Source organism: Salvia miltiorrhiza, chromosome 8 (genome assembly GCF_028751815.1).
Source record: "Salvia miltiorrhiza cultivar Shanhuang (shh) chromosome 8, IMPLAD_Smil_shh, whole genome shotgun sequence".
In the NCBI taxonomy this organism is placed as follows: Eukaryota; Viridiplantae; Streptophyta; class Magnoliopsida; order Lamiales; family Lamiaceae; genus Salvia; species Salvia miltiorrhiza.
This window is the reverse complement of record NC_080394.1, coordinates 2,685,905-2,710,742: the sequence shown is the minus strand read 5'-3', so window position 1 is coordinate 2,710,742 and position 24,838 is coordinate 2,685,905. Positions and strand designations below refer to the sequence as shown.

General features: G+C 35.3%; 4 protein-coding genes across 4 annotated transcripts; all 4 read left to right on the top strand.

Annotated features, from left to right (window-relative positions):
- Positions 1–1,892: 1,892 nt before the first annotated feature.
- Positions 1,893–7,941, top strand: LOC130999977 (putative leucine-rich repeat receptor-like protein kinase At2g19210). Its single transcript, XM_057925691.1, has 8 exons — positions 1,893–2,031; positions 2,110–2,638; positions 4,214–4,695; positions 5,543–5,675; positions 6,518–6,586; positions 6,683–6,754; positions 7,101–7,172; positions 7,579–7,941. The coding sequence occupies exons 1-8, from the start codon at positions 1,962–1,964 to the stop codon at positions 7,715–7,717; spliced, it is 1,566 nt and encodes a 521-aa protein (XP_057781674.1). The 5' UTR covers positions 1,893–1,961; the 3' UTR covers positions 7,718–7,941.
- Positions 7,942–10,394: 2,453 nt separating this feature from the next.
- Positions 10,395–12,131, top strand: LOC130999975 (uncharacterized protein At1g24485-like). Its single transcript, XM_057925688.1, has 3 exons — positions 10,395–10,628; positions 10,717–11,240; positions 12,007–12,131. The coding sequence occupies exons 1-3, from the start codon at positions 10,562–10,564 to the stop codon at positions 12,079–12,081; spliced, it is 666 nt and encodes a 221-aa protein (XP_057781671.1). The 5' UTR covers positions 10,395–10,561; the 3' UTR covers positions 12,082–12,131.
- Positions 12,016–15,514, top strand: LOC130999976 (probable LRR receptor-like serine/threonine-protein kinase At5g59680). The gene is made up of 5 exons (XM_057925690.1): positions 12,016–12,488; positions 12,740–12,872; positions 13,656–13,888; positions 14,314–14,385; positions 15,322–15,514. Exons 1-3 carry the CDS (start codon positions 12,185–12,187, stop codon positions 13,726–13,728), a joined length of 510 nt encoding a protein of 169 aa, XP_057781673.1. The 5' UTR covers positions 12,016–12,184; the 3' UTR covers positions 13,729–13,888; positions 14,314–14,385; positions 15,322–15,514.
- A 3,011-nt stretch (positions 15,515–18,525) lies between these two features.
- On the top strand, positions 18,526–21,799 carry LOC130999974 (ankyrin repeat-containing protein At5g02620-like). Its single transcript, XM_057925687.1, has 4 exons — positions 18,526–18,871; positions 19,000–19,410; positions 19,526–19,935; positions 20,669–21,799. Exons 2-4 carry the CDS (start codon positions 19,074–19,076, stop codon positions 21,551–21,553), a joined length of 1,632 nt encoding a protein of 543 aa, XP_057781670.1. The 5' UTR covers positions 18,526–18,871; positions 19,000–19,073; the 3' UTR covers positions 21,554–21,799.
- Positions 21,800–24,838: the final 3,039 nt, after the last annotated feature.

The window sequence follows — 24,838 nt, the reverse complement described above, 5'->3', positions numbered from 1 at the left end:
GCGTGGCTGAAAAAGAGTGAACATTTTTGTATGAGAGTAGCGCAGGAAGAGTTCAACTGCAGTCAGGGGCGGATCCAGGATTCAATGTTAGGGGGGGCTGAATCTATTGGACTACGGAGCTTGAAAATATGTACACGGGGGTTCGGGGGCGGGAGCCCCCGAAGCAATTTTTTTTTTAGCATTCCGTACACTTCATTTCATACATTTTTTCAACAATCACTTAATATAATAAGATAATTGTTCGCAATTCAATTAATTCAACATCAAGTAGATTGAAAGCATATAAAAATGTACTTTTATTCATTTTTCTTAAAAAAAAATGTTTCATCTTCTAAACAAATAAACTAATTTTCATTGTTAGTAATTAGTAATTTTACTTTTACCTTTAGAATTGACTCAAATTTAACATTAAAAATTAACTAAGAAAGAAAAAATGATAAAAATAATACTATAAATGTAACAACTCAATGTGAAAAGCAATTAATATGGATAGTTGGATACCATAAATAATGTATTACTATATTTTTTCTTGTATTTTTTTATTTATATACACATATATATAGATATAAAACAAAATAATAAATATATATATCTATAATTTAAAAAAAAAAAAAAAAACTCAAAAATTGGGAGGGGGCTGAAGCCCCCCCTAGCCCCCCCTGGATCCGCCACTGACTGCAGTAATTATTTTGTTTTTTTTATAGAATCGTAGCATGCATGCATGTTGAGATTGTAATCCTATGATGTAAGAGGATATGTTCTTATCTCCACTTAGACTTATTTGTCGGTGGTGATTTTTTTTTTTAAGTATATAATATATCTATGATATCCGTAATATTATACTATCTCCGTCCCTGAAATAGCTTCCTCTTTGGGGGCGGCACAGGTTTTAAGAAAAAAAATGTAAAGTGTAAATACACAAACTTTTCTCATTTTTTGAAATTTAACATGACTTTTATTTTATGGCCACAAATACATGAACTTAGCATTTTTTTTTATTTTTGACACTGACAAGAAAAAAATCTAATTTATTGTTGACGAGAAGGCCATAATACCACGCCATTCACTCTCCAATCAAAATAATGAATACAACTACTATATTCAAGTGCATATTTTGTAGCCCACGTTATGTATTCCAGCCTACACGTCACTTGCAAATAGAGGTTTTTTTTTTTTTTCTGTGTCAAATATCAGAAAAAATGCTAAGTTCATGTATTTGTAGACAGAAAATAAAAGTCATGTTAAATTTTAGAAAGTGAGAAAAGTTTGTGTATTTACATGCTAATAACCCTATATAATATATCTATGACACCCTAATATCATGTTTACTTGAATGCTGTATACCATTTCAGAACTGGAATGCCTGAATCTTTACATAGACAAATCAACGCCGAGATACGATGACACTGTTTCTTATTAGAGGACAATAACCTAAAATCAAAATTATAAAGTGAAGGATATAAAATTTGTCTACAAATTTCACACTTACGTTCATTAAGATTTTTGGGATTCCACTACCAAATTCATAATTTTGTTCATTAAGATTTGAGAATTTCATAGCCAACATCAATGGGTTCCTCATCGGGCGCTTATGCGAGCTCGTCGAGGGGTTGGACTCAAAACATTGAATAATTGATTTTGTCAGCTCATTTTAATCTTGACATATTGACATTAATCTCGCTAGATATAAAAAAAAAACGGGTTAAAAATTGAACGGTGATTAAATTCATGTATTCATAACTAGGTTTTAAAGTTCATGTTAAATAGCAAAAAGTGAATAAAGTTCATGTAATTATACACCAATTTTATTCTTCTACCATAATTTATTCTTTTTCTCATCTCTACTTCCTAGAAAAAACTCTAAAGAATGTTTCTCCATTGTGGTTCTGTCCTTTTCAATGAAAATTATCTCACATATAAAATGAGTTATTTCTCAAATTTTCGTGGGCATTAATCTTGGCATGGCTTCTCCTTGGCTCATAATCTCTCTGGTTTTATCGCTATGCACTAATCTCTCTCTATCAGCTGACGGTAGAGTTCCATTTTCATCCTCAACAACTCTGTTTTCCTCTGTTTTCAGGCTATAATATCTCAGATTTGTTGCTGCAGTTTTCCTCAGCATCGACTGCGGATCATCGCTCCCGTACCGAGATGAAAGCGGGATCGCTTGGGTGGGCGACGACGAATACGTCAAGAGCGGCGAATCCCGTTCCGTCAAGCCTCTATACTCCCTCTCCCACGTATGGGACACCCTGCGCGTGTTCACCTCGCGGAACAGGAACTGCTACGAGATCGGCTCGGTGAAGCCGGGGCGTGTCCTTGTACGCGCAAGCTTTTACTACGGGAACTACGACGGCAAGAATTCGCCTCCCGGTTTTGCTCTCAGCTTCGATGGGAACATGTGGACTGATGTCCAGACGTCGAATGATACCGAGCACTACTACTACTATGAAGTGATTTATGTGATGAAGAGGGACTCCATTAGCGTATGTCTTGTTCAGACAGAGGCAGAGCAGTTCCCCTTCATATCGGCTCTCGAAATACGCAGGTTGGAGTCGGACATGTATAACCATGTCGACGACGATTATCCGTTGTTCAGGCGGAGACGGGTTGCTTTCGGCTCAGATACCTATTTTAGGTATTAAATTTTTTTTACTTCCTCCGTTCCCCAAATAACTTCTTATCTTTTTTTTTTATATATATATCGTCCTCCAAATAACTATCTATCTATTTTTTGGGATACTATCCCACCGCTAATGATGTCTTATTTATTCTTACTTTTCACTTTTTCACCACTCTCAAAACTAACTATATATAACACATTTTTATCACTTTCAATATTAATTATAATACTTTTTCACCAATTTTAATACACTCAATAATTTTGTTTTAAAACATGTGCCCCACCCTTTTAGAAAGTTATTTGGGGGACAAAAGGAGTATATCCCAATTTGATCTAGCTTCTTTATTCAGATTGTTATGAAAAGTCATGCAGGGGCGGATTTGAGTTGGTTATCGTGAAAATTGATAATATTGTGAAAATTGATAATATTGTATTGACGTGTGTGAAATTACTGCACTTGGAAAAAATGAGAAAATAATGAAATTTTGGCTCACATAAAGATTTGAACTTACCTGCTGCAGATGATGCATCCACTGTAGATATCGAATTTTAAATAAAAATTCTTATTTGAACATCTAATATATAGATAGAACATAATACATTATTTTAATGATTCTTATCATCCATGTTAATTGCTTAATATTCTGTATTGGTATGTTATATTATGTTATATTAGTTTATTAAATTTGTGTTATTTTTGTTTATTTTTCTATTTTAATTAATTTTTAATTTTGAGTTTGAGTTCATTCTTGTGTTTAATTAAGATTGTAAACTATTAATAATTAAAATTAGTTAATTTTTGTGCTTTCAATATACTTAGGGTGTGTTTACTTTGAGGTATAAGGAAGGGATAAACTACATTTACCACCTTATACTTCGTTTGCTTTGATGTATAAAAAAATTCGGATAGGTTGTATAATTTTTCGGGTAGCCCCTAATCCATTGGGAAATGGATAATTTTATACCTAAGAGAGGGTGATATAATTTTATACTATCTTATAAGGAGCGGATAAATATATTATCCTTTAAACCAAATAAGATATAACAAATGTGGTCCCCAGTTTAAGTGATAAGTTTATACCTCATTATATTGTTCTCCATTTAGAGGGATAAAAAGCAAACACACCCTTATTATTCGAAAGTGAACTAACTACTGCTTCCGTCTACCAAGAGTATATAACTTTTGGTGGACAAGTTTTAGAAAAATGGGTTGAAGATGTTAAGTAGAAATAAGTGGTTATACTTGAATTGAGTGTTATATCATTTAATGAGCGGTTGTAGTTAAAAAGAAAAAGTTGAGTCATGCCCAAAAAATGAAAGTACTGTACTCTTTGTGGACACCAAATCGGATAATTGTTATATACTCATAATGGATGGAGGTAATATTTATTATAACAAGTGACTGACCCCTAATCCTAAGTCCATTAAAATTCCACTTGGCCACAAAAAATAAACTGTACAAACTACCTAACAAAAATTTAGCTCAAGAGCTACCACCCTCGAATCCCCGTACAAGTACTTTCAAACGCTATATTACTACAAGTTCAACCCCCTTATCGACTATTCTTGAAATCATGAGTTCCTTTGCAGCTTCCCGGACGATCCTTACGACAGAATATGGGGTATTGGAGTTTATGGAAACGGGTCGATCCCAGTTTCGGGCAACGCGACCTTTAGTGATGTGACGTCGGCGAGTGAACGTCCGCCGGTTGCGGTGCTCAAGAATGCGATCACTGCAACAACCCCAAATGGAAGCATAGAATTGCTGATGGGATTTCCTTCATATAAAATCAATGTCTACATAAACTTGTACTTCTCCGAGCTGACTCGGCTCGGAGCAGGCCAGAACCGGTCGTTCAGAATTTTCAATGATAACAAGTCCTCCTCGAAACCAATCATTCCTCCTTATGGAGACTGTGCTGAGATGTATGTGAGCAACATTACAGTTTCCTCGAATACCACAGTTTCACTTGTGCCGACCAATGTCTCTACACTCCCACCTCTCATCAATGCTTTGGAGATATTCCGAATCTCAGACGACAAGTTAACCAATGGCACCAACAAGAAAGATGGTAAGAAATTTTGAGTTGATGCAAACATGTGTTGATTTTAATGTCTCATTTGAGTATAATTTTCTTTTTTTTCTTTTGCCACTATCTTGCAGGATGTTCGGCTGAGCTTATAAGCTCTTCAAAACAACTTATAATCTCCTACAAAATATTTGGCAAAATAAGTTTGTAAACAACTTATAAGCTCTAAGAACATATAAGCTTCCAAGAAAATAAGTTCTTATACCCTTACTCATTTTTTAAAAATCTTATACATAACGATTATTTTCTCATACCATCTCAGTTCATCTCACTTCGATTTTCTATCTCTAACAAAAAGTTTCTCTCTAAGCTCTTTAAATATCTTATTTGGAGCTTATAAGTTCTTTAAAATAAACTTAGCCAAAATCCAACTAAATACTGTTGGAAAAAACAAACCAATTTTTTTCGAGCTTACAGAAGTATGTCATTTTATTTTTAGCACATATTTTGCCTCATATATAATTCAAAATAGATTGATTGGATTCAAATGTGGCCCACAGACGCCGAATTTGAAAATTAAATGATCCAATTTTTATTTTTTTTTAAATACTCCCTCCGTCCCACCGAAAGTGGTGCGTATTTCTTTTTGGGCTGTCCCACCGAAAGTGGTGCATTTCCTTTTTTGGTAATAATTTTACACTACAAACAATGTGGCCTCACACACATTTACACACCTTTACACTACAATCTTATTTTCCTTAAATTCCGTGTACAAAAGAAGTGCACCACTTTGACCGGGACGGAGGGAGTACTTATTAGTGACTAGTGGCCTAAAAAAAATTTAAACTCGATTAAATTGATCAACCTCCCTGCTTTTTTGGTGATTCAGTTGAAGGCTTAGCTTCACTGCAAGAAAGATTTAGTGTGTTACAAAGTTGGAGCGGCGATCCTTGTCTGCCTGCGCCTTATACATGGGATTGGATCAAATGCAATCTTGACCCTATTCCTCGAGTAACAACACTGTAATGATTTCTATCCACAAATTCTTTTTGCTCTTATTTGTTTCAGAGTGAAATATGGTTGATGAACAAGGCCAGCCCTTCTTCACCAATGAAGGGGCAAAGGCTTAGGCCCCCTTAAATTGTAAAAATAATTCCAATACGGGAAAATTGAAGTGAACACGAGTTTTAAGAAAAGTTAGTTAAGTATTTCGTGAGTTAAAAAGTGGTCTCAAAAATTAGAAAAAAATTGTGATAGCTAGTCGGTCCGTTGATGGTAATATGTGTAAATATGTGAAAATACTTACAAGTGATAGTTGGATTATGTAAAAAAAAAGTAAGATATTTTATGGACGGACGAAAAAAGAAAATTAAGCAAATGATAATTTGTGGATGGATGAAGTATAATTTAATACTCACTCCGTCCACAAAAAGTGTGTGGTGGAGTGGAGGGCACGCGTTTTCTTAAAAAGTTGAAAGATTTGATTTTAGTGTTAAAGAGTAGTATTGAGCCCACCAAATTATAAAAGTAAAGGGTGTGTATTTTGTAAATATTGAGTGTGAATGAGGTTTAAAATATAAAGGAGATTTCTAAAAAAGAAAAACATAGAATCTTAATTTGTGGACGGACGAAAATAGTAATAAACACACAGTCTTTGTGGATAGGGGGAGTATTTATTAATCTTAAATTTATTAGAAAAGAATACTATTGATCCTGGATATTTATTTTTTGAATTGCAAGTGATACAAGTGTGTTACTATCATAATAAAGTTGATTAATGATATCATTATTTCTTATAGGGCTCATTTTTTCGTTTTCGCCTAAGGCCATTTTATTGATGAACTTTGATTTTCCCAATTTACAGGATTCTCGATGGCTACGGCCTGTCTGGGTTGCTTCCGGATTTCAAATCCATGGATGCTCTTCAAACAATGTATGTGATTCTTACACATTTACATCTCCTAATCAATTTATAGATATATTTTCCCTTCAAATATATTAATAATTAATAATGTTGTTCGATTTGCAGAAATCTTAACAACAACAGCTTGAGAGGGCCTATACCTGATTTTCTTGGGACTTTACCCAACCTCAAAATATTGTATGTCGTTCGAGAAATGGCGAGTTAGCGAGTTTTTTAAGATAGTAACTTAGATTGATTTGAAAATTATGACAAATAAATAATGCATCCGCAGAACAAAATTCGGTCCATTTTAAGAGTTGCAGGCTTACTCGAAACTAAAATAGGCTGAAAATTATATTTTTGGGCTTGCAAAAGTAGGACACTAATTAACTTGGGCCAAGAATTATCCTGCGGATGCACATTACTTATTAATTAGTCTAAATTATTGTTCTAAAAAACCCTCCAACTCCATTAATGGATTATTAAATTAGATTTTCTAGCACATTTTTTTCCTCTAGCAATAATTTGGAATTTTTTCATGCAGGAATCTTGCCAATAATCAGTTCAACGGCACCGTACCAGCCTCCTTGTCAACAAAAAAAGGCCTAATTTTAATGTAAGTTAATTAGCCAAACCCTACTTACAAATAACCTCTTCATTTTCTTTCCAACATATGTATATTTCTAGCTTCTTATCATAGTTGAGTGCTAAATTCGTGTGTGCCAAGTTAAGGAAATAACGTTGTTGGTGCATGGTGTGGACGAACTTATATTTCTATTCTAATACTCTCTCTGTTCCACTTCGATATGTCACATTTTTTTTTTATTTGGACTTCCTATTTTGATAGTTCACTTTCTATCACAAAAACCATTATTTACATCAAATGTCAATGTGACCCATAAACAATTATCTATCTTTTGATTTAAAAAAAAATATTTTCATTTCTCTATCCCACTTATAATTATATTCGCTCAAAAAATTAATTTTTTCTCTGTTATTATATTATAAACTATTCGTTTCAGGGTATCTGGGAATCCTGACCTGTGTACGACGTGCCACGGACCAGCCATTGCTCCAACACAGGTGAACTCATCAATCAAGAAGAAGAACATTCTAGAGTTACTGTTTATCGCCACGATTGCGTCTGTGATCATATTATAATCAAGGAAGAATTTGTTTGTGTTAGCAAATGTGCATCAGTTTGTGCAGAGGGTGAAATGAATTTGTTTGTGTTATCCAAGCTTACATGAAAATGAATTATTAGCTGACTGAAAAAGAAAGAACAGTATTGTATCAATAGCTTAATGCATGCAAGAAGTTCAACAACATTGCCACTGTATTTTTAATCATGCCATGTTGGGATTATGATAATCCTATGATGTTAGATCATCTCTTCTCTTCTCCCAACTAATGTGTGTGTGTGTGTGTGTGTTTTTTTTTTTTTTTAAATTCAAATTGTTCCAAGAAATTAATGTTGTTAATTAACCACCCAAGAATGTTTCTTCAATTCTGGTTCTGTCTTTTTCCGTGGGAATTGATTATTGAGTACTGATGGGATAAATCATATATCGATAAAAATAACTCGAGCTAATCTACCATTTACTTTGATGAATTGATTAATTTTGAACTTGTTTGATCATTTATCTTGGCTACCTATTTTGTCGAGACTTTGAGGTTTTCTATGAGTGTGATTCGTTTCATAGTGTGTGTTTGCTTTTAGGTATAAGGAAGGGATAAATTTCATTTACCTTCTTATATCTCGTTTGTTTTAACGTAATAAATAATTCGGCAAGATGGTATAAAATTTGGGATAGCACCTTTTCACTTAGGCAATACATAAGAAAGGGTGTTATAATTTTATACTCCTTCCGTCCCACGAATCTTGATACGTTTGGTTTCGGCACAAGAATTAAGGAGTTGTAGATTAGTGTTTCAAGTGTGTAGTAATAAAGTATAAAAGTGATAAAGTAATAGAGAGAATGTAATTAAGACCCCTTATTTTTGGACTAATTATTACCTTATTTGGAAATGTGTTAAAGATTGGTGGAACGGCCCAAAAAAGAATACGTGTCAAAATTCGTGGGACGGAGGGAGTACTAGATAATTATCTGTCTATTTAAAAGGATAAAAAAGCAAACACACCCCTAGAATTTGCGAACCTTCCCTCCCTTAGGTATATGCCCAAGTTTAGTTTGTATACTTTTCCTTATTTATGTTTTTTTTTTCGATCAACTAAAAAAATTGTATAGCTTTTACCAGTTCACCTCGAGCAAAAATGACAAGTATGTTTCGAACAAAGACTTTGGCCTTGGAGACTAGGTTTGTTTAAGAATTTATGCACACATCAGTTGGCATTGACTAAATGCAGATGACATTTGTTATATCTGAGTCTTGATCATAGATGAGGATTTTCTAGCGTGGCTGAAAAAGAGTGAACATTTTTGTATGAGAGTAGCGCAGGAAGAGTTCAACTGCAGTGATTATTTTGTTTTATTTTTGTAGAATCATACCATGCATGCATGTTGAGATTGTAATCCTATGATGTAAGAGGATATGTTCTTATCTCCACTTAGGCTTATTTGTCAGTGGTGATTTTTTTATTTTTTTTAAAGTATATAATATATCTATGATATCCGTAATATTATATTTACTTCAAAACAAAGGCTTATACAATTTTTTTGAATTAGGTATACCACCCCTTAGGTGAGATATGTTACAAAATGTTAATTATAGTATAATTTATTAATGAGTTAATTGGCTGTAAATCCAAACACTATAGTCAAATTTTGATTTTTCCCGTACTCTTTAAGTTCTGGCCAAATCAAGACCTGACACCAAAATTTTAATACATGACATGACTCTGAGACAGTCAAAATGATGTATTATTGTGAGAGGGCCGAGATGAAGTTGTGTCGTTTTGCAACATAAAATACCACTTAAAACTAAAATACTAGGGTTGAAACTAAAACGGTTGCAGCTCCATTAAAACCCTACGGCTAAGATTCTAGGTTATGAGTAGGAATGGCAATGAATCCTGGACCCGGTCCAGATCCGTGGATCCAAATCTGTTTTTCAGGGTCTGGATCTCAATTTTTTGGACTCGCGGATCAAAATTCGGATCTGGATCTTAATTTTTAAAACGGATCTGGATCTGGATCTTGAAATTTGAGATCCGGATCCGACCCAAATCCGACCCGTGGATCCATTTTATTTAATATATATTATTTATTTTTTATATTTATTTTATTAATAATATTAAATATATTAAAAATTAAAAATAATACACAAATTAGATTTATAAATTAAAATACTTTGTTTTGTGCAATATTTTTATGAAGAAAATTAAATGTTGTTGATTTTGTGACTTTTTTTTAATTTAATTTAAAAATAGTAGATCCATGGATCTAGACCTGCGGACCCGCGGATCTGGATCCTAAATTTTTAGATCCGCGGATCCGGATCCGGATCTGGTATTGATGAGATCCGGCCCGTAGCCATCCCTAGTTATGAGTAGTCGGAAGATGTATTTTGGGGGAATTCTGAAAATGATGAAACTTTATGTATTTTGACATCAATTTATAGTGTATAAAAAAAATCAAAATTTGGCTATAGTGTTTGAATTTATAGCCAATTACCCTTAATTAATTTATTCACCCTCTTATCATAAATTAATTGATTAAAATACCAAAATTTTATTCTCACACCATAATTTATTTTTGTCCTTATCTCTACTTTATGTGTTTTTTCTTTCTTTTTTTCTTTCACTGATAAAATACACAACTAACTTTTATTAAACCCATGCCACCTTCCTTTAGGAAGATGTTTCAGGGACGGAGGGAGTCTTATTTTCGTTTGTCCACAAAAATTGTATGTTTTCCTTTTTTGTGAAAAACTCTCCAATTCTGGTTGTCTTTTTCAATGAAAATTAGAGCGAATGCACATTCCACATATGAAACAAGTTATTTCTCATGATAAAAAACATATTTCAGTGGCATTAATCTTGGCATGGCTTCTCGTTGGTTCATTGTCTCTCTGGTTTTATCGCTATGCACTAATCTCTCTACAGCCGACGGTAGAATTCCATTTTCAGCATCAACAACTCTGTTTTCCTCTGTTTTGCTCTGTTTTCAGGCTATAATATCTCAGATTTGTTTTCCCAGTTTTCCTCAGCATCGACTGCGGATCGTCGTCGCCGTACACAGACAACAGCGGGGTCGCTTGGGTGGGCGACGACGAATACGTGAAGAGCGGCGAATCCCGTTCCATCAAGCCTCTGAATTCCATCTCCCACGTAGCGGACACCCTGCGGGTGTTCACTACGCGGAACAAGAACTGCTACCACATCGACTCCGTGAAGCCGGGGCGCGTGCTAGTACGCGCGAGCTTTTACTACGGGAACTACGACGGTAAGAATTCGCCTCCCACGTTTGCTCTCAGCTTCGACGGGAACGTCTGGACTACTGTCCAGACGTCGAATACCTCATACTACTACTATGAGGTGACTTATGTAATGAAGAGGGACTCCATTAGCGTATGCCTTGCTCAGACAGAAGCAGAGCAGTTCCCCTTCATCTCAGCTCTTGAAGTGCGCAGGTTGGAGAAGTATATGTATATGCATGTCGATGACGGCTATCCGTTGTTCGTGTGGAAACGCGTTGCTTTTCGGCTCAAATACCGTTTTCGGGTACTAAGTTTACTTCCTTTTTTTTTATAAATTAACAATATTAAATAAAGAAAATCAAAGACTGCGTCATAGGGAACTCGAACCAAAGACCTTTGACCTTAGATATTAGCCCTTACCGCTTGGCCAAGACACACACACACTAAATTTGCTTCCTTATTCGGTAGTTTATATATGTTCCCAACTTTCATTTTCTCTTTAAAAAATTTCAATCTTTCAGCAATTTTCATAAAATATCTCGTCATATAAAATCCAATAATTCTACGTCATAATCCAATTACGAAATTATTCAAATCCATAACTCTTATTAGGTCGTACAAAATTACCCAGATCCATAAGCCTTATAAGCCGTACATATCCGAAAAAGAAACCTTCACATCATTTACAACGTTGAATTATCAATTTCGACCTATGTACGACATAAGGATTCCGATTACAACCAAGATACTACGACCTATGTACGACATAAGGATTTCGATAATTTTATAAATGGATTAAGAGTTAAGACGTAGAATTATGGCATTTTGTATAACGGGACATTTGATGAAAAATGCTAAGAGTCTTCTGGGTTTTTAAACAGAAAATGAAAGTTCGGAGACATTTTATGGAAAATGTTAAAAGTTAGTGATATAAAGTCTTTTATTCATTTTTATGGCGAGGTGGAAAAAAAGTCCACCTTTAATCATTTTTATGTCACTTAATTTTGTTTAGCGGGACATTTTATGAAAAAACTGTTAATTCTACATGTCGGAATGGTGTGGAATTGCAGGTTCCCAGACGATCCCTACGACAGACTATGGGGTGTTGGAGTTTATGCGAATGGGTCGATCCCCGTTACGGGTGAAGCCGTCTTCAGTGATTTGCCATCGCCGTTTGATCGTCCGCCGGTTGCGGTGGTCAAGAATGCAATCACTGCAAAATCCCCAAATGGAAGCATAGAATTATTGATGGAATTTCCTTCATATGAAATCAAAGTCTACATAAACTGGTACTTCTCCGAGCTGACTCAGCTCGGAGCAGGCCAGAATCGATCGTTCAGCATTTTCAAGGATAACAAGTCCTACTATGGACCGATCTCCCCTCCTTATGGAGACTGTGTTGAGTTGGTTGTGAGAGACATTGTTGTTTCCTCGAACACCACGTTCTCACTTGTGCCGACCAATGTCTCGACGCTCCCACCTCTCATTAATGCTATGGAGATTTTCCGAATCGCAGACGACATGTTAACCAATGGCACCAACAAGAAAGATGGTAAGAAATTTTGCCACTATCTTAATACGGTTTGTAAAAATAAACCAATTTTTTTCGAGCTTACAGAATTGGGTTATTTTTTTGGCTTATATTGAGTGCAAAATAGATTGATGGGATTCAAATGTGGCCCACGGATGTCGAATTTGAAAATTAAATGATCCAATTATAAAAATTCAAAAAAATTGACCTATTTTTGTAGACGATTAGTGGCCTAAAAAAAATTAAACTCCCTAATTTTTTTGGTGATTCAGTTGAAGGCTTAGCTTCACTGCAAGAAAGATTCAGTGTGTTACAAAGTTGGAGCGGCGATCCTTGTCTGCCTGCACCTTATACATGGGATTGGATCAAATGCAATCTCGAACCTATTCCACGAGTAACATCACTGTAATGATTTCTATCCACAATTTTTTTGCTCTTATTAATATGTTTCACAATGAAATATGGTTTCTGAATAAATTTTAAACATAATTCTACTCCTTCCATCCACAATAAAACTCCATAGGAGGGAGTGACACAAGTTTTAAGACGAAGTTATTGAGTGTGTATTTAAAGTGGTGAAAATAATTACTCCCTCTGTCCCAACGAAAGCGGTGCGTATTCCTTTTTGAGTTGTCCCAACGAAAGTGGTACATTTCCTTTTTAATAATTTTACACTACAAATAATATGGCTTCACACACCTTTACACACTTTTACACTATAATTTTATTCTCCTTAAATCTCATGCCGAAAAGAAGCGCACCGCTTTCATTGGGACGGAGAGAGTAGTATTGATAGTGGTAAAAGTGTAAAAAGTAAAGGTAAATGAGGTATTATTAGTCATGATGAATAGTCCAAAAATTTGAAGGGAAGTTTTTTTATGGACGTCACTAAAAAAAGAAAGAGAAGAAATTTAGGTAGTTTATTGTGGACGGAGGGAATATTAGTTATAATTTAATGCTTATTCGGTTCATTAATTGGTGACCCTTTCATAATGACGCGGTGACTTAAGAAATTGGTTGAATATGTTGTGGGTGGAATAGTTTTAAGTTAATTAATTTGGTTAATTAAAATTATATAAGTATGGAAGACGGTTATGCGCTAGAGTCCATTTTTTCGTTTTCGCCTAAGGCCCTCGAATACGTCGGGGCGGCCCAGTTGATGAACTTTGATTTTTTTCCAATTCACAGGCTTCTCAATGGCTACAATCTGTCTGGGTTGCTTCCGGATTTCAGCTCCATGGATGCTCTTCAAACAATGTGATTCTTACACATTTACAGCTCCTAATCAATTTATAGATCATATATTATCTTCTCTTGAAATAGAATTAATAATGTTGTTCGATTTGCAAAAAACTTAACAACAACAGCTTGCGAGGGCCTATACCCGATTTTCTTGGGACTTTACCCAACCTCAAAATATTGTACGTCGTCCGGAAAATGAAGAGTTAGCGAGTTTTTTAAGATAGTAACTTAGACTGATTTGAAAATTGTGATAAAATTTTTCAAACTTACAAAAATAGAAGTACAATTTTCGGCCCATTTTAAGATTTGCAGTTTACTCGAAACAAAATGGTAGAAAATTATATTTTCGAGCTTGCAAAAGTAAGACACTTATTAATAAGTAATGCATCCGTAGGACAATTCTTTAATGCATCCGCAGGACAATTCTCTGCCCAATTTAATTAGTGTCCTACTTTTGCAAGCTCGAAATTTTTTTGTCCCAATTTCTAAATCAATCTAAGTTATTGTTCTAAAAAACCCTCAAACTCCATAAATGGATTATTAAATTAAATTTTCTAGCACATTGTTTTCCTCTGGCAAATAATTTGGTACCTTTTTGATGCAGGAATCTTGGCAATAATCAGTTCAATGGTACCGTACCAGCCTCCTTGTCTACAAAAAAGGGCCTAATTTTAACGTAAGTTAATTAACCAAACCCTAGTTTTTTTTAAAAAAATAATTAACCAAACCCTAGTTAATTGCAAATTTCTCTTCCTTTTCTTTCTAACAAATGTATATTTCTAGCTTCTTATCATTGCTGAGTGATAAATTTCATGATCTAGTATTAAAGAAAATTTCACTCTTTATGGTTCATTCCACTACAATGAAAAATAATATTATCACACCAAAACGGAGGAATAATATTATATCCTAGAAGTGAAAGGAACGAACGAGAAATAGTGAAATTCTCTTTAGGGTGTGTTATGTTTGGCTGCAAATTTATTATGACGTGGGAAAGAGAAATGAGACTTGGTGAAATTCTCATTCAATTGTGTTCTATTTGATTGTAAATTTATCATTAAAAAATAGATAAAAAATTATCTCTTTAAATCTCCCATTTTTTTTTCTTTATCTCTTTCTTATTCCTCATTTTTCACTCAAGATGATAGTATTATCCATTTTAGAGTGAAAATGAGGAATGACAAATTGTCTTTTGTAGAGAATGAGGAAAAAAATTAAAAAATTCGAAAAGAGTTTTTTTCTCTCGTGATAAATATATTCCCTCCGTCCCACTAGAATTGGCACACTTGCATTTTTTGTTTGTCCAACTAGAATTGACATTTTCCTAAAATAGTATGTGGTCCCTACTTTCTCTACTCACATAAAATAAGTGGACCATACCTACTTTACACTCTTAACCCTTTATTCTTAATCTCCGTGCCCAATTCAAAATTGCCAATTCTAATGGGACGAGGGAGTATAACACAAAAAAAAACACATACAGTACCTTTTACAGAAAATGAGGGAACAAAAGAAATAAATTGAAGGGAAGATTTTTTTTTTATCCCTTTGGCTCTTAGATTAAATTCACACTCAAATAAAAGACACAGTAATATTAATTTGTGTGCTTCAGGGTATCTGGGAATCCTGGGCTGTGTACATCAAATACGACGTGCCGCGTATCAGCAACTGCTCCAACGCAGGTGAACTCATCAATCAAGAAGAAGAAGAAGAACATTCTAGAGTTACTGTTTATCGCCATGATTGCGTCTATGATCATGTTATAATCAAGAGAAAATTTGTTTATATATACACGAAAGATTTACTATTTGATTGTATGAGAAGGTCTTTCATACCGTTGTCCGCAAGATGCAGACTGCTCACATACTTTAAAGGGCGTTTACTTTGGATATTAACCCTAACAGATAAAAATAGAATTTGTCCAGCCAACACTGAGACGACCATTTGATCGTCGATGATTATTGACGGATATATCCATCGGCCTTCGTCGGAAAAAAAGAGGCCGGCGTCAGCAACACCACGTAAAAATCAATTGCGACTTCAACAATTGGCTTTTAGCTTCTATAAAGCCTTATGGGCCATGGTCTATTTTGCATTTCAAATTGAGTAGATAAAAAAAGATGGTAAGCAATTTTAGACCATTATTTTTGCCCTTGTTTTCGAGAAGTGGTTTTTGAAGCTCAATCTATTTTGTATGTGGAAAAAGGATAAATATGTGTTTTTTTTTTCGAGGGAAAGGATAAATGTGTTGATTGCTAGTTACAATTTCTTTTTTTACATGCAAAATATATATCATGTTATGAAACTGTATATTACATTAATAAATTAATCAAATAATAAATAAATTAGTACAAATTAAATCAAATATTCAAATAAATAAAAATACAACTCACACAACACTTTAATCATCCAAATAAATAATTGCCTGTAAATTCATGAAGTTTTATTTTCTTCAAATGTTTCCCATGTACTTTTTAACTTTGCATAGTAATTCATCACCTATATATAATTTTTTTTTAATATTCCCTCGATGACAAAATCTTGCCAAATTACATGCAATCACTTATGCATGATTAGACATTCAACTATTCACCAAAAGGTAATCTAATGAACTCTAATCTATTAATTGATGGTTGCGGTTTTTTTAGTGATATTTCTAATCTTGCAAGGATTTGAAAAAGAAGAAATTTGGCCGAATTTTATCATCGCGAGAATATTAAGAAAAAAATTCAGGTTATGAATTATTATGCAAAATTATTTAATAACCATAATTATCATTATACTTTTATACAAAGTTGAAAATTAACGTTTCAAAATTAAAATTTTATTGAGTAATTGATGTGAATTAATTTATTTTATTTTATTATTAAAACATATTTTTCATTTGTTTATATTTTAGTTTTATTTAATTTTTTTATTATTTAAACATGTCATTTAATTTTGATGTTCGTCGTGCATCGCACGAATGAATGCTCTAGTTAGAATTAACCAACAGATCACAAGCATCCTTCGTCACCAAGAAACAAACAAAATATGTTTGCTACTTAAATAAAATATCAAATCATCAATTTAGAAACATTTAATTATTATGGTGACTCATCAATCGCATGATTAACGGATAAGACAGAACCATTTGCCTCCAAATTAGAGATCAAATTGGAATCAATGCTTTTTAATAACTAATTAAAATAGTCAATTAACGTTCTTAATCAATAATTAATTACTATTTATTTATCTGTAATTTAAACTGGGAATGGGACGCACATGCATGATTTGCTTTATAAACTGATAAAAGATTGTTGGGTTTTGCAAGATTTAAGAAATCAAAGAATCTCTAGATTTGCTATTGCTTAAATTATCATCAAATTATAATATAATTTTGTCCAGTTTGAGAAAATAAAATTTCGTCTTAATTAATCAGAAAAAAAAAAAATTGTCGATGATCATGCTTTGATGATAGATAAATACCAACTTAATTACAAACTTTTTGGACTAACAAAACGTTCAAGATTTCGAATTTATTTATTTTCACTGTGGTGTATATATATAAATTAATAAATATATGGTACGTCGTAATTAATAATTGTGATGCAATTAGCGGCGTCGGTTTTGTTTCACTTTAATTTTATTATCTTTTTTCACCTTTTCAATTGCCCTACTATCAATATTTGGCCCACGCATTTATTTTAATATTTTTTTCCCTTTTTGGAGAAAATTACTTTACGTAGACAAATCATTATTTTGTAAATTGTAACCAATTGAAAGTGGGTAGCAGGGGACAGGAAAATTCCTTTTTTAAAAAGAAAACGAGAATTACAGAGTGCCCACATGCAACCAAAATACTTCATTAATTTTAAAATAGAGTAAGATTCTGTGGGGTCTATAACTTTGGTTTATTACATAATACATCAAACTCTATGTACAAATTATAGGTTCATTAATCAACATACATGTAGGATTAAAAAAAAAAAAACTTTACCAAATTGGATTGAAAAGTGAGTAAATTAAATTTTACTTCTAATACTTATTCGTATTGAAAAAGTCTAACTATTTTTACTTCTATTATGGGCTATATAGCTAGCTAAATATTAATGTTAAAACAATGAATTTGTAACTAAGAGGTAATGTGTTAAAATTTCACTATTCTAAATTGAAATATTATGAGTGCATTTATGATAGAGATTGTGGATATCTTAAAAGGTAAAGGAAATGCCAACTTATATACAAGTCACATTATTGATCTTCTTTTAAATATTATTTTATTTGAAGTAGGCTATAATAATAATATTATTATTTTATAAACTAAAAAAGTCTAATATTAAATTTAATGAGTATTATATAGTAATGAATAAATAATAAAGAAAAAAGTAGAATTACGATAATAACACAATCAAATTAATATTTTTTTTTATTTAAATTAATTGTTCTACATACATATTACAGACTTTATAATCAATAGTCTGTTTTACATGTTAAGATCCGAATCGAATTTTAAATTTCAATTTGATTCAGATGAAATATTCGAATTTCGGACATTTCACTCACCTCCGTCTACATAAATTTATTGATTAGTAAAACATCCAACACGTGCACTTCTGTTATTACCGTTTACTTTCCTCCCAACATTCCCTTCTTTTTTCTTGGGAAAGAATGAATTATTATTCTTTTACTCCCATCACCAAAATCCCAACAACAGATATAAGAGATCATTCATTGATTCTATTATTGCTTATTAGAAATGATATAAAATTAGAATTGAAATAATAACAGAAGCATCATCACCTTTACAATGGCCATTCTTTTTATAATTCACCCTTCTTCATTTTCTTGTCGCAAGAGCTCTGAATCTGATTCAGAGCATCACATACAAACATATATATTTATAAATATAATTATATATATGTTTATGCAAAGTTTTTGTTGCTTACATGTGCCTTTGATGGCCCCATTCCCTTAATTAACCTCAAAGATTTCTGTTTTTATTTATTTTTTTCTTTCTTAAACAAAAGAAAAAAAAGCCCCCAAATCTTGATCTTTCCCCAACACAACTAGGGTTTGTTTTTGTTTTTGTTTTTGTTTTTGATCAAAAACATATTTCTAGTGGCCCTTTCGGTTTTAAAAGAAGGCAAGGCAAAAAAGGTGCCTCTTTCTTCACAACCAAGGTAAAAAAAAAAAAAAAAATGCTTTTAGCCTTTCTTTTTCATTACACCAATTTAGTATATAAAGAAATGTGATTTTGTTGATTGATTTCTTTTTTGTTTTAAATGCTAATTCGATCCATGTTGGACAGGGCCACGAAATGGGATGTTTTTGGCAAAAACAGTGAAAGATGGTTTTGGTGAATTGGGCGATTGAGGTGTAAGAATGGAGAGGCAGCCGCCGCCTCCGGCCACGCCGCGGAAGAAGATCGTGAAGCAGCTCACGGGGAAGCGGGAGGACACGGCGCTGCATTCCGCGGCTAGAGCCGGGCGGATTGAGGCCATAAGGAGCATCATTGATGGCGCCGGGGGCGAGGACGAGCTCGGGGATTTTTTAACGAAGCGCAACTCAGCTGGTGAGACGCCCTTATTCGTGGCCGCCGAGTATGGCTACATGGAGGTGGTGAGGGAGATGATCAAGCATTACTCTTTAGCCGACGCCGGAATCAAAGCCAAGAATGGATTTGATGCTCTCCACATTGCTGCCAAGCAAGGAGATTTAGGTATGTATAGTTTTGAAATATTACCCCTTTGTTTTTTATAATCCTTTTTTGGGGAACTCATGGTTTTGCTCTGTTTTGTTCTGTTTTGCTCTGTTTTGCTCTGTTTTGTTTGCAGAAGTTGTGAAGGTGTTGATGGAGGCGCACCCGGAGCTGTCGATGACGGTGGATTCGTCGAACACGACGGCGTTGCACACGGCGGCGACGCAAGGGCACATAGAGATAGTGGAGTATTTCTTGGAGTCGGAGAGCAATCTGGCTGCGATAGCCAAGAGCAACGGGAAAACGGCACTGCATTCTGCGGCGAGGAACGGGCACGTCCGCGTCGTGGACGCCCTGCTCGACAAGGAGCCGGGGATCACGACGCGGACGGATAAGAAGGGGCAGACCGCTCTTCACATGGCCGTGAAAGGCCAGAATGTTGAGGTGGTGGAGAAGCTCATCGCCGCCGATCCCTCCACCATCAACATGGTCGACACTAAGGGAAACACTGCTTTGCACATAGCCGCTCGCAAAGGCAGAGCTCAGGTATTGCTTTACTCTTTCCGTCTCAATTCAATAGGTCATATTTTTTTATTTGGACGTCCTATTTGTATAGACCTCTTTCAAAAATGAAAAAGGGTTATTAAACTTTCAGCGTTTTAGCATTTTTCATAAAATATTCTGTTGTACAAAATTATATAATATGTCTCGCCGGAATCATACTACTCTTTTTGAATTTTTTTTTCCACCAAAGCATCAAAGCAACGTTATTTTGATGCTTGTGAAAACAATTTATCTGTAAATCATCTTTATCTCCAAAATCTCATCAATGTCAACTTCCAAATTTGAAACCATTTTCCACTTTTTTCTATCTAAGAATCAAAACGACGTCGTTATAATGCTTAGGTGGAAAAAAATTCAAAAGAAGTTCTACATCTGACTTTGACGAGATGATCTTTTTCTCAACTCATTTTATATAGCGGGATATTTTATGAAAAATACTTATTGTGTTGAGAGTATTTTAAAAGAAAATGAAAGTTGAGCCCATTTTATGGAAAGCAGTTAAAATTGAAGACACAAAACACTATTAAACCAATGAAAAATCAAAATATAACAAATATTCTCGCATAATTCATTATTTATATTAAATGTCATTTGTCCACAGATATTTTAATTTTTCTATCTTATTTTCTTGATAAATATATCCTCAAAAAAAATTAATTTCTCTGCACTTTATTACAAACTATTCGTTTCTTAACATTTGTGTTTAACGCTGTAGATTGTGAAGATGCTGCTGGACCACAACGAAACCAACACGAAGTTGGTGAACAGGTCGAACGAAACCGCGCTCGACACGGCGGAGAAGCTCGGGCAGGCGGAGGCGGCGGCCGTGCTGCAGGAGCACGGCGTGGTGACCGTGAGGGCGATGAAGCCCGAGCCGGCGAGGCGGGCGCGGGAGCTGAAGCAGACGGTGAGCGACATCAAGCACGAGGTGCACCACCAGCTGGAGCACACGCGCCAGACGAGGCGGCGCGTGCAGGGCATCGTGAAGCGGCTGGACAAGATGCACGCGGAGGGCCTCAACAACGCGATCAACTCGACCACCGTGGTGGCCGTGCTGATCGCCACGGTGGCCTTCGCGGCCATCTTCACGGTCCCGGGGGAGTACGCGGACGACCCGCAGAACCTCGCCCCGGGGCTCTCCCTGGGGGAGGCGAACGTGGCCCCGCAGCTCCCCTTCCTCATCTTCTTCCTCTTCGACTCCTTCGCCCTCTTCATCTCCCTCGCCGTCGTGGTCGTGCAGACCTCGGTGGTGGTGATCGAGAGCAAGGCCAAGAAGCAGATGATGGCCATCATCAACAAGCTCATGTGGCTCGCCTGCGTGCTCATCTCCGTCGCGTATTTGGCTCTCGCGTTTATCGTCGTGGGGCGGCAGGAGAAGTGGCTCGCCATCGCGGTGGCGCTCATCGGCACCACCATTTTAGCCACCACGTTAGGCACCATGATTTATTGGGTGATTGTGCATCGGATCGAGACCAAGAAAAAGAGGAGTTTGAGGAGGAAGAGCTCTCGAATCAGCCATGGCTCGAGATCAATGTCGATAACGCTGCTCTCTGATTCCGATGTTTTAAACGCTGATTGCAAGAAAATGTATGCAATTTGACCACTTCAAACTAAATCTCTAATCAAACTAATCATACAAAATACACATCGTTGCAATATAAATCCCAATGTTAATAAGATCTTATATAGCGAATTAGATCCAACTTTTAAGACACTAACTTAAACTAGGGGTGAGCAAAATACTCGTAATCCGAATATCCGATCCCAACCAAGCAAAAATTTGAAATTTGGTTCGGATTTTTTTCGGATTCGATTGGATTGACATTTAAATAAATTTCGAATTTTCGGATTGAATTGATAATATATATGATATTATGATATATATTCCTATAGATCAGCTCTTAAATAGTTAAATATTTCTAAATTTTAATCATACACTCTCGTCTTGATTAATTATAATTAATAGTTTGTACCTTAATTCAATTGTAATTATGTAACTGGTTAGGTTCATATGTATTTCGGATTTTTCGGTTCGGATTAGATTTTATTCAAAACATTTCAGATTTTTGAATTCGAATTTTCGAATAATATGGTTCAGATCGAATTGAATTCTAGGAAAGTTTCGGGTTTTCGGATCTGATCGAAAAAATCCGATCCGAAATCTGAATGCTCACACTTGTTCGGAAATTAGAACAAAATTTTTCGAATTTGAAAAAGTAGGACACACATTATAAAAGAATAAGAGAGAGAAAATGAATAGGACTAATACTACAAAAATTGATGGAAGAAGAGAGAAAAATAGAGGGAAAAACATCCTTTATTATTCTAGTATTATAGAGATTGCAGAGTGATCACATTTCAAACAAAAACACAAACCATCCAAAATCAAATCCACCTTCACATGTCATAAACCTCCTCTCATCACAACATTTACAAAAATACCTCTTCCTGCATAAAGACATCGAGTAGGGGTGTCGTTGACGACGTACGACACTTGAATAGGTTGAGCATCCGCAAACCTCTCTTCCAACTTATCTGAAAAGAGACACAAAAATAAAAAAGGATCATCTTCTCCACATAAATGGTTTGTTCTAACAAGATTTGCATAATAAAGATATACTATGAAGAAAATACAATTATATTATATTATACCCGTTGTATGTCTCTGTTGTCATTGTTGTGCAATATGGTGAGCTTAAAAAAATTCAAGTTTGCCAAATCCTTTATGATGTGCCACTTCACCGGAAAGCTTCCACTCCGTTTATGTCGCAGCCCGAAATCCATATCTCTGTGGAAATCCACTGCGCCGGTCATTTCTGCCATACCACAGAACTGGCCACTCCCAACAACCTTGTTTTCACAAAGAGAAAGCATCAGTCAATACCAGTACGTGAATAAAGGGAAATACTCCCTCTGATACCGTCTCATTACAAATGTTTCATTACCTTTGGGCAGATAAAGTGAGTTGATGAAAATTGTTTAAATATGTTGCCAAAAAAAGAATGAGACATTTGTAATGGGACGAGGGGAGTTGCATACTCAAGCTCATGAAAACATATAGTACTATAATTATAATGTGAGAAAATGGTTACTTACAAAAAGGAAGAGGAAGATGGGGCAGCCTCTTGGGAGTCCAGCACCAAATCTCTGGGCATCCTCATATGCAGCATTAAGCTTCTTGTTTGCATAGGGAGTGCATGACCACGCGTTATACATAATACTCTTGCGCACATCGTCCTCACTATCTGACTTGATTACGTAAAACTTTGCATGGTAATAGTTACTTAACTCAGAAGCACATGATCCACCACATCCACAATTGGGAGTATAATATTCAATTGCCGCAACCTATGAGAAAAGCACATATTTTTAATACCTTTGAACCAAATCTCTAGCTATCATCAACAAGAAAAACAAATTTGAACAAGAATACCTCCTTCTCCTCCTCACCCTCCTCCAGATCCGTCTTTAAATTCTGAACGGCACAGTATCTCCTCTCCTGCTCCTCCTCCTCCAACTCTATATCATCAAGGATGCGGAATCTGCAGTCACACATGTTTTAGTTAGTAAAAGAAACTATACAAGAGAAAGTTCCTTTTTCATTACAAAACTAATGTAAAACCATATCCACAAAAAAACATACCCATTAGCAGCAAAATCATCGAGATCTCCATCGTAGGCTTCATGGGAAGAGTCATACTCACGATCAGTCATAAGGAGAACCGTACATGCCTTGCCACTCACTCTCATAAGTAGGAAGAACAGGGGTTCCATTGATTGGCTTTCCACGGGGCAACGCAACGCTGCTCTCAACGTAACAGAAAACTTCGATTGCATTCTTATAACTATAAATACCAAGCTCCTTGCACTCTTTCTTAATCCAATCATAAACTACCAGACGATTTAGGACACCATCCCGTGTCTCGCCATCGCCAGCCTTTCCACGAAGAAACAACAACGGCCCGTATATCGTCTGTGGTCCATCCACAGCACCACCAAGAGAGACATTAAACACTGCATCCCAGCAACGCAACCCTTCTCTCCAAACCCAAGCCTCAAAATAGTAACCAGGTTCACTCCCCAAAGGCAAAGGCATACCTACATGGACGTTATAACTAGCTCCTCGTCGCCTAGAGAAAACAATACCTAACAAATCTTCATCTTCAAACTTGACGAGCCTAGAACCATTGATATGAGCCTTTCGTGGTAAAGGGAAGTAAGAGAAGCTTTCCTCACTATAGTCGAACGATATAACTCTGGAATTGGACTCAGAAAACCAATAACACTTACCTCTAACATATATAATTCTCCCTATATAAGAATTGCACATAAAAGCAGGACTCGGAATCTCCTTCCAAGAATCACTTCTTAAAGAATACAGTTCAAAAATTCGGGTCCTGTGACTAGACCTTGACAGCCAGTAATCACGATCCCAAATTCTTAGTAGTTTGTAATCATCAGATTTAGAATCATAGCCGACACAACCACCATGATAATAGATCTCATAATTTGGGGATGGAGAGGCTTCCTTGGGAGGAAAGATCTGAAACTGTTTGGTTGTTGGGTTGCAGAGATAACTACTGCCAGTTCGATAGAAGAAACACAACAAACCGCCGCAGGTGTTGGAATAAGTGTGTTGGTTTGGATCCAAAAAAGGGAGGTCGAAACTTTCTTCAGAGATTTCCGATAAATCTCGACGAGAAAGAGGGGTTAAATAATACATACCGGACTTTACATGCTTACGTTTCACAAGAAGCCGTTTCATCATCGATCAAAAATTGATAGATTTAGAAGAAGAAAGGGAATTGAATGGAACCCTAACGCGTCGTGTAACTCCTTGTGTTTGAAAGAGGCAATATATATATAGGATTCAAGAATATGGGCT

What these genes read in the sequence shown, in the direction of transcription:
- LOC130999977 (XM_057925691.1), top strand. Translation starts at nt 1,962, where the DNA reads ATGGCTTCTCCTTGGCTCATAATCTCTCTGGTTTTATCGCTATGCACT. An exon ending in GGCTCAGATACCTATTTTAG is followed by an intron (nt 2,639 to 4,213) that starts GTATTAAATTTT and finishes GTTCCTTTGCAG; the next exon opens with CTTCCCGGACGATCCTTACG. An exon ending in TGGCACCAACAAGAAAGATG is followed by an intron (nt 4,696 to 5,542) that starts GTAAGAAATTTT and finishes TTGGTGATTCAG; the next exon opens with TTGAAGGCTTAGCTTCACTG.
- LOC130999975 (XM_057925688.1), top strand. Translation starts at nt 10,562, where the DNA reads ATGGCTTCTCGTTGGTTCATTGTCTCTCTGGTTTTATCGCTATGCACT. An exon ending in TAATCTCTCTACAGCCGACG is followed by an intron (nt 10,629 to 10,716) that starts GTAGAATTCCAT and finishes TTGTTTTCCCAG; the next exon opens with TTTTCCTCAGCATCGACTGC. An exon ending in GGCTCAAATACCGTTTTCGG is followed by an intron (nt 11,241 to 12,006) that starts GTACTAAGTTTA and finishes GTGGAATTGCAG; the next exon opens with GTTCCCAGACGATCCCTACG.
- LOC130999976 (XM_057925690.1), top strand. Translation starts at nt 12,185, where the DNA reads ATGGAATTTCCTTCATATGAAATCAAAGTCTACATAAACTGGTACTTC. An exon ending in TGGCACCAACAAGAAAGATG is followed by an intron (nt 12,489 to 12,739) that starts GTAAGAAATTTT and finishes TTGGTGATTCAG; the next exon opens with TTGAAGGCTTAGCTTCACTG. An exon ending in ATTCCACGAGTAACATCACT is followed by an intron (nt 12,873 to 13,655) that starts GTAATGATTTCT and finishes TCCAATTCACAG; the next exon opens with GCTTCTCAATGGCTACAATC.
- LOC130999974 (XM_057925687.1), top strand. Translation starts at nt 19,074, where the DNA reads ATGGAGAGGCAGCCGCCGCCTCCGGCCACGCCGCGGAAGAAGATCGTG. An exon ending in TGCCAAGCAAGGAGATTTAG is followed by an intron (nt 19,411 to 19,525) that starts GTATGTATAGTT and finishes TTTTGTTTGCAG; the next exon opens with AAGTTGTGAAGGTGTTGATG. An exon ending in CTCGCAAAGGCAGAGCTCAG is followed by an intron (nt 19,936 to 20,668) that starts GTATTGCTTTAC and finishes TTAACGCTGTAG; the next exon opens with ATTGTGAAGATGCTGCTGGA.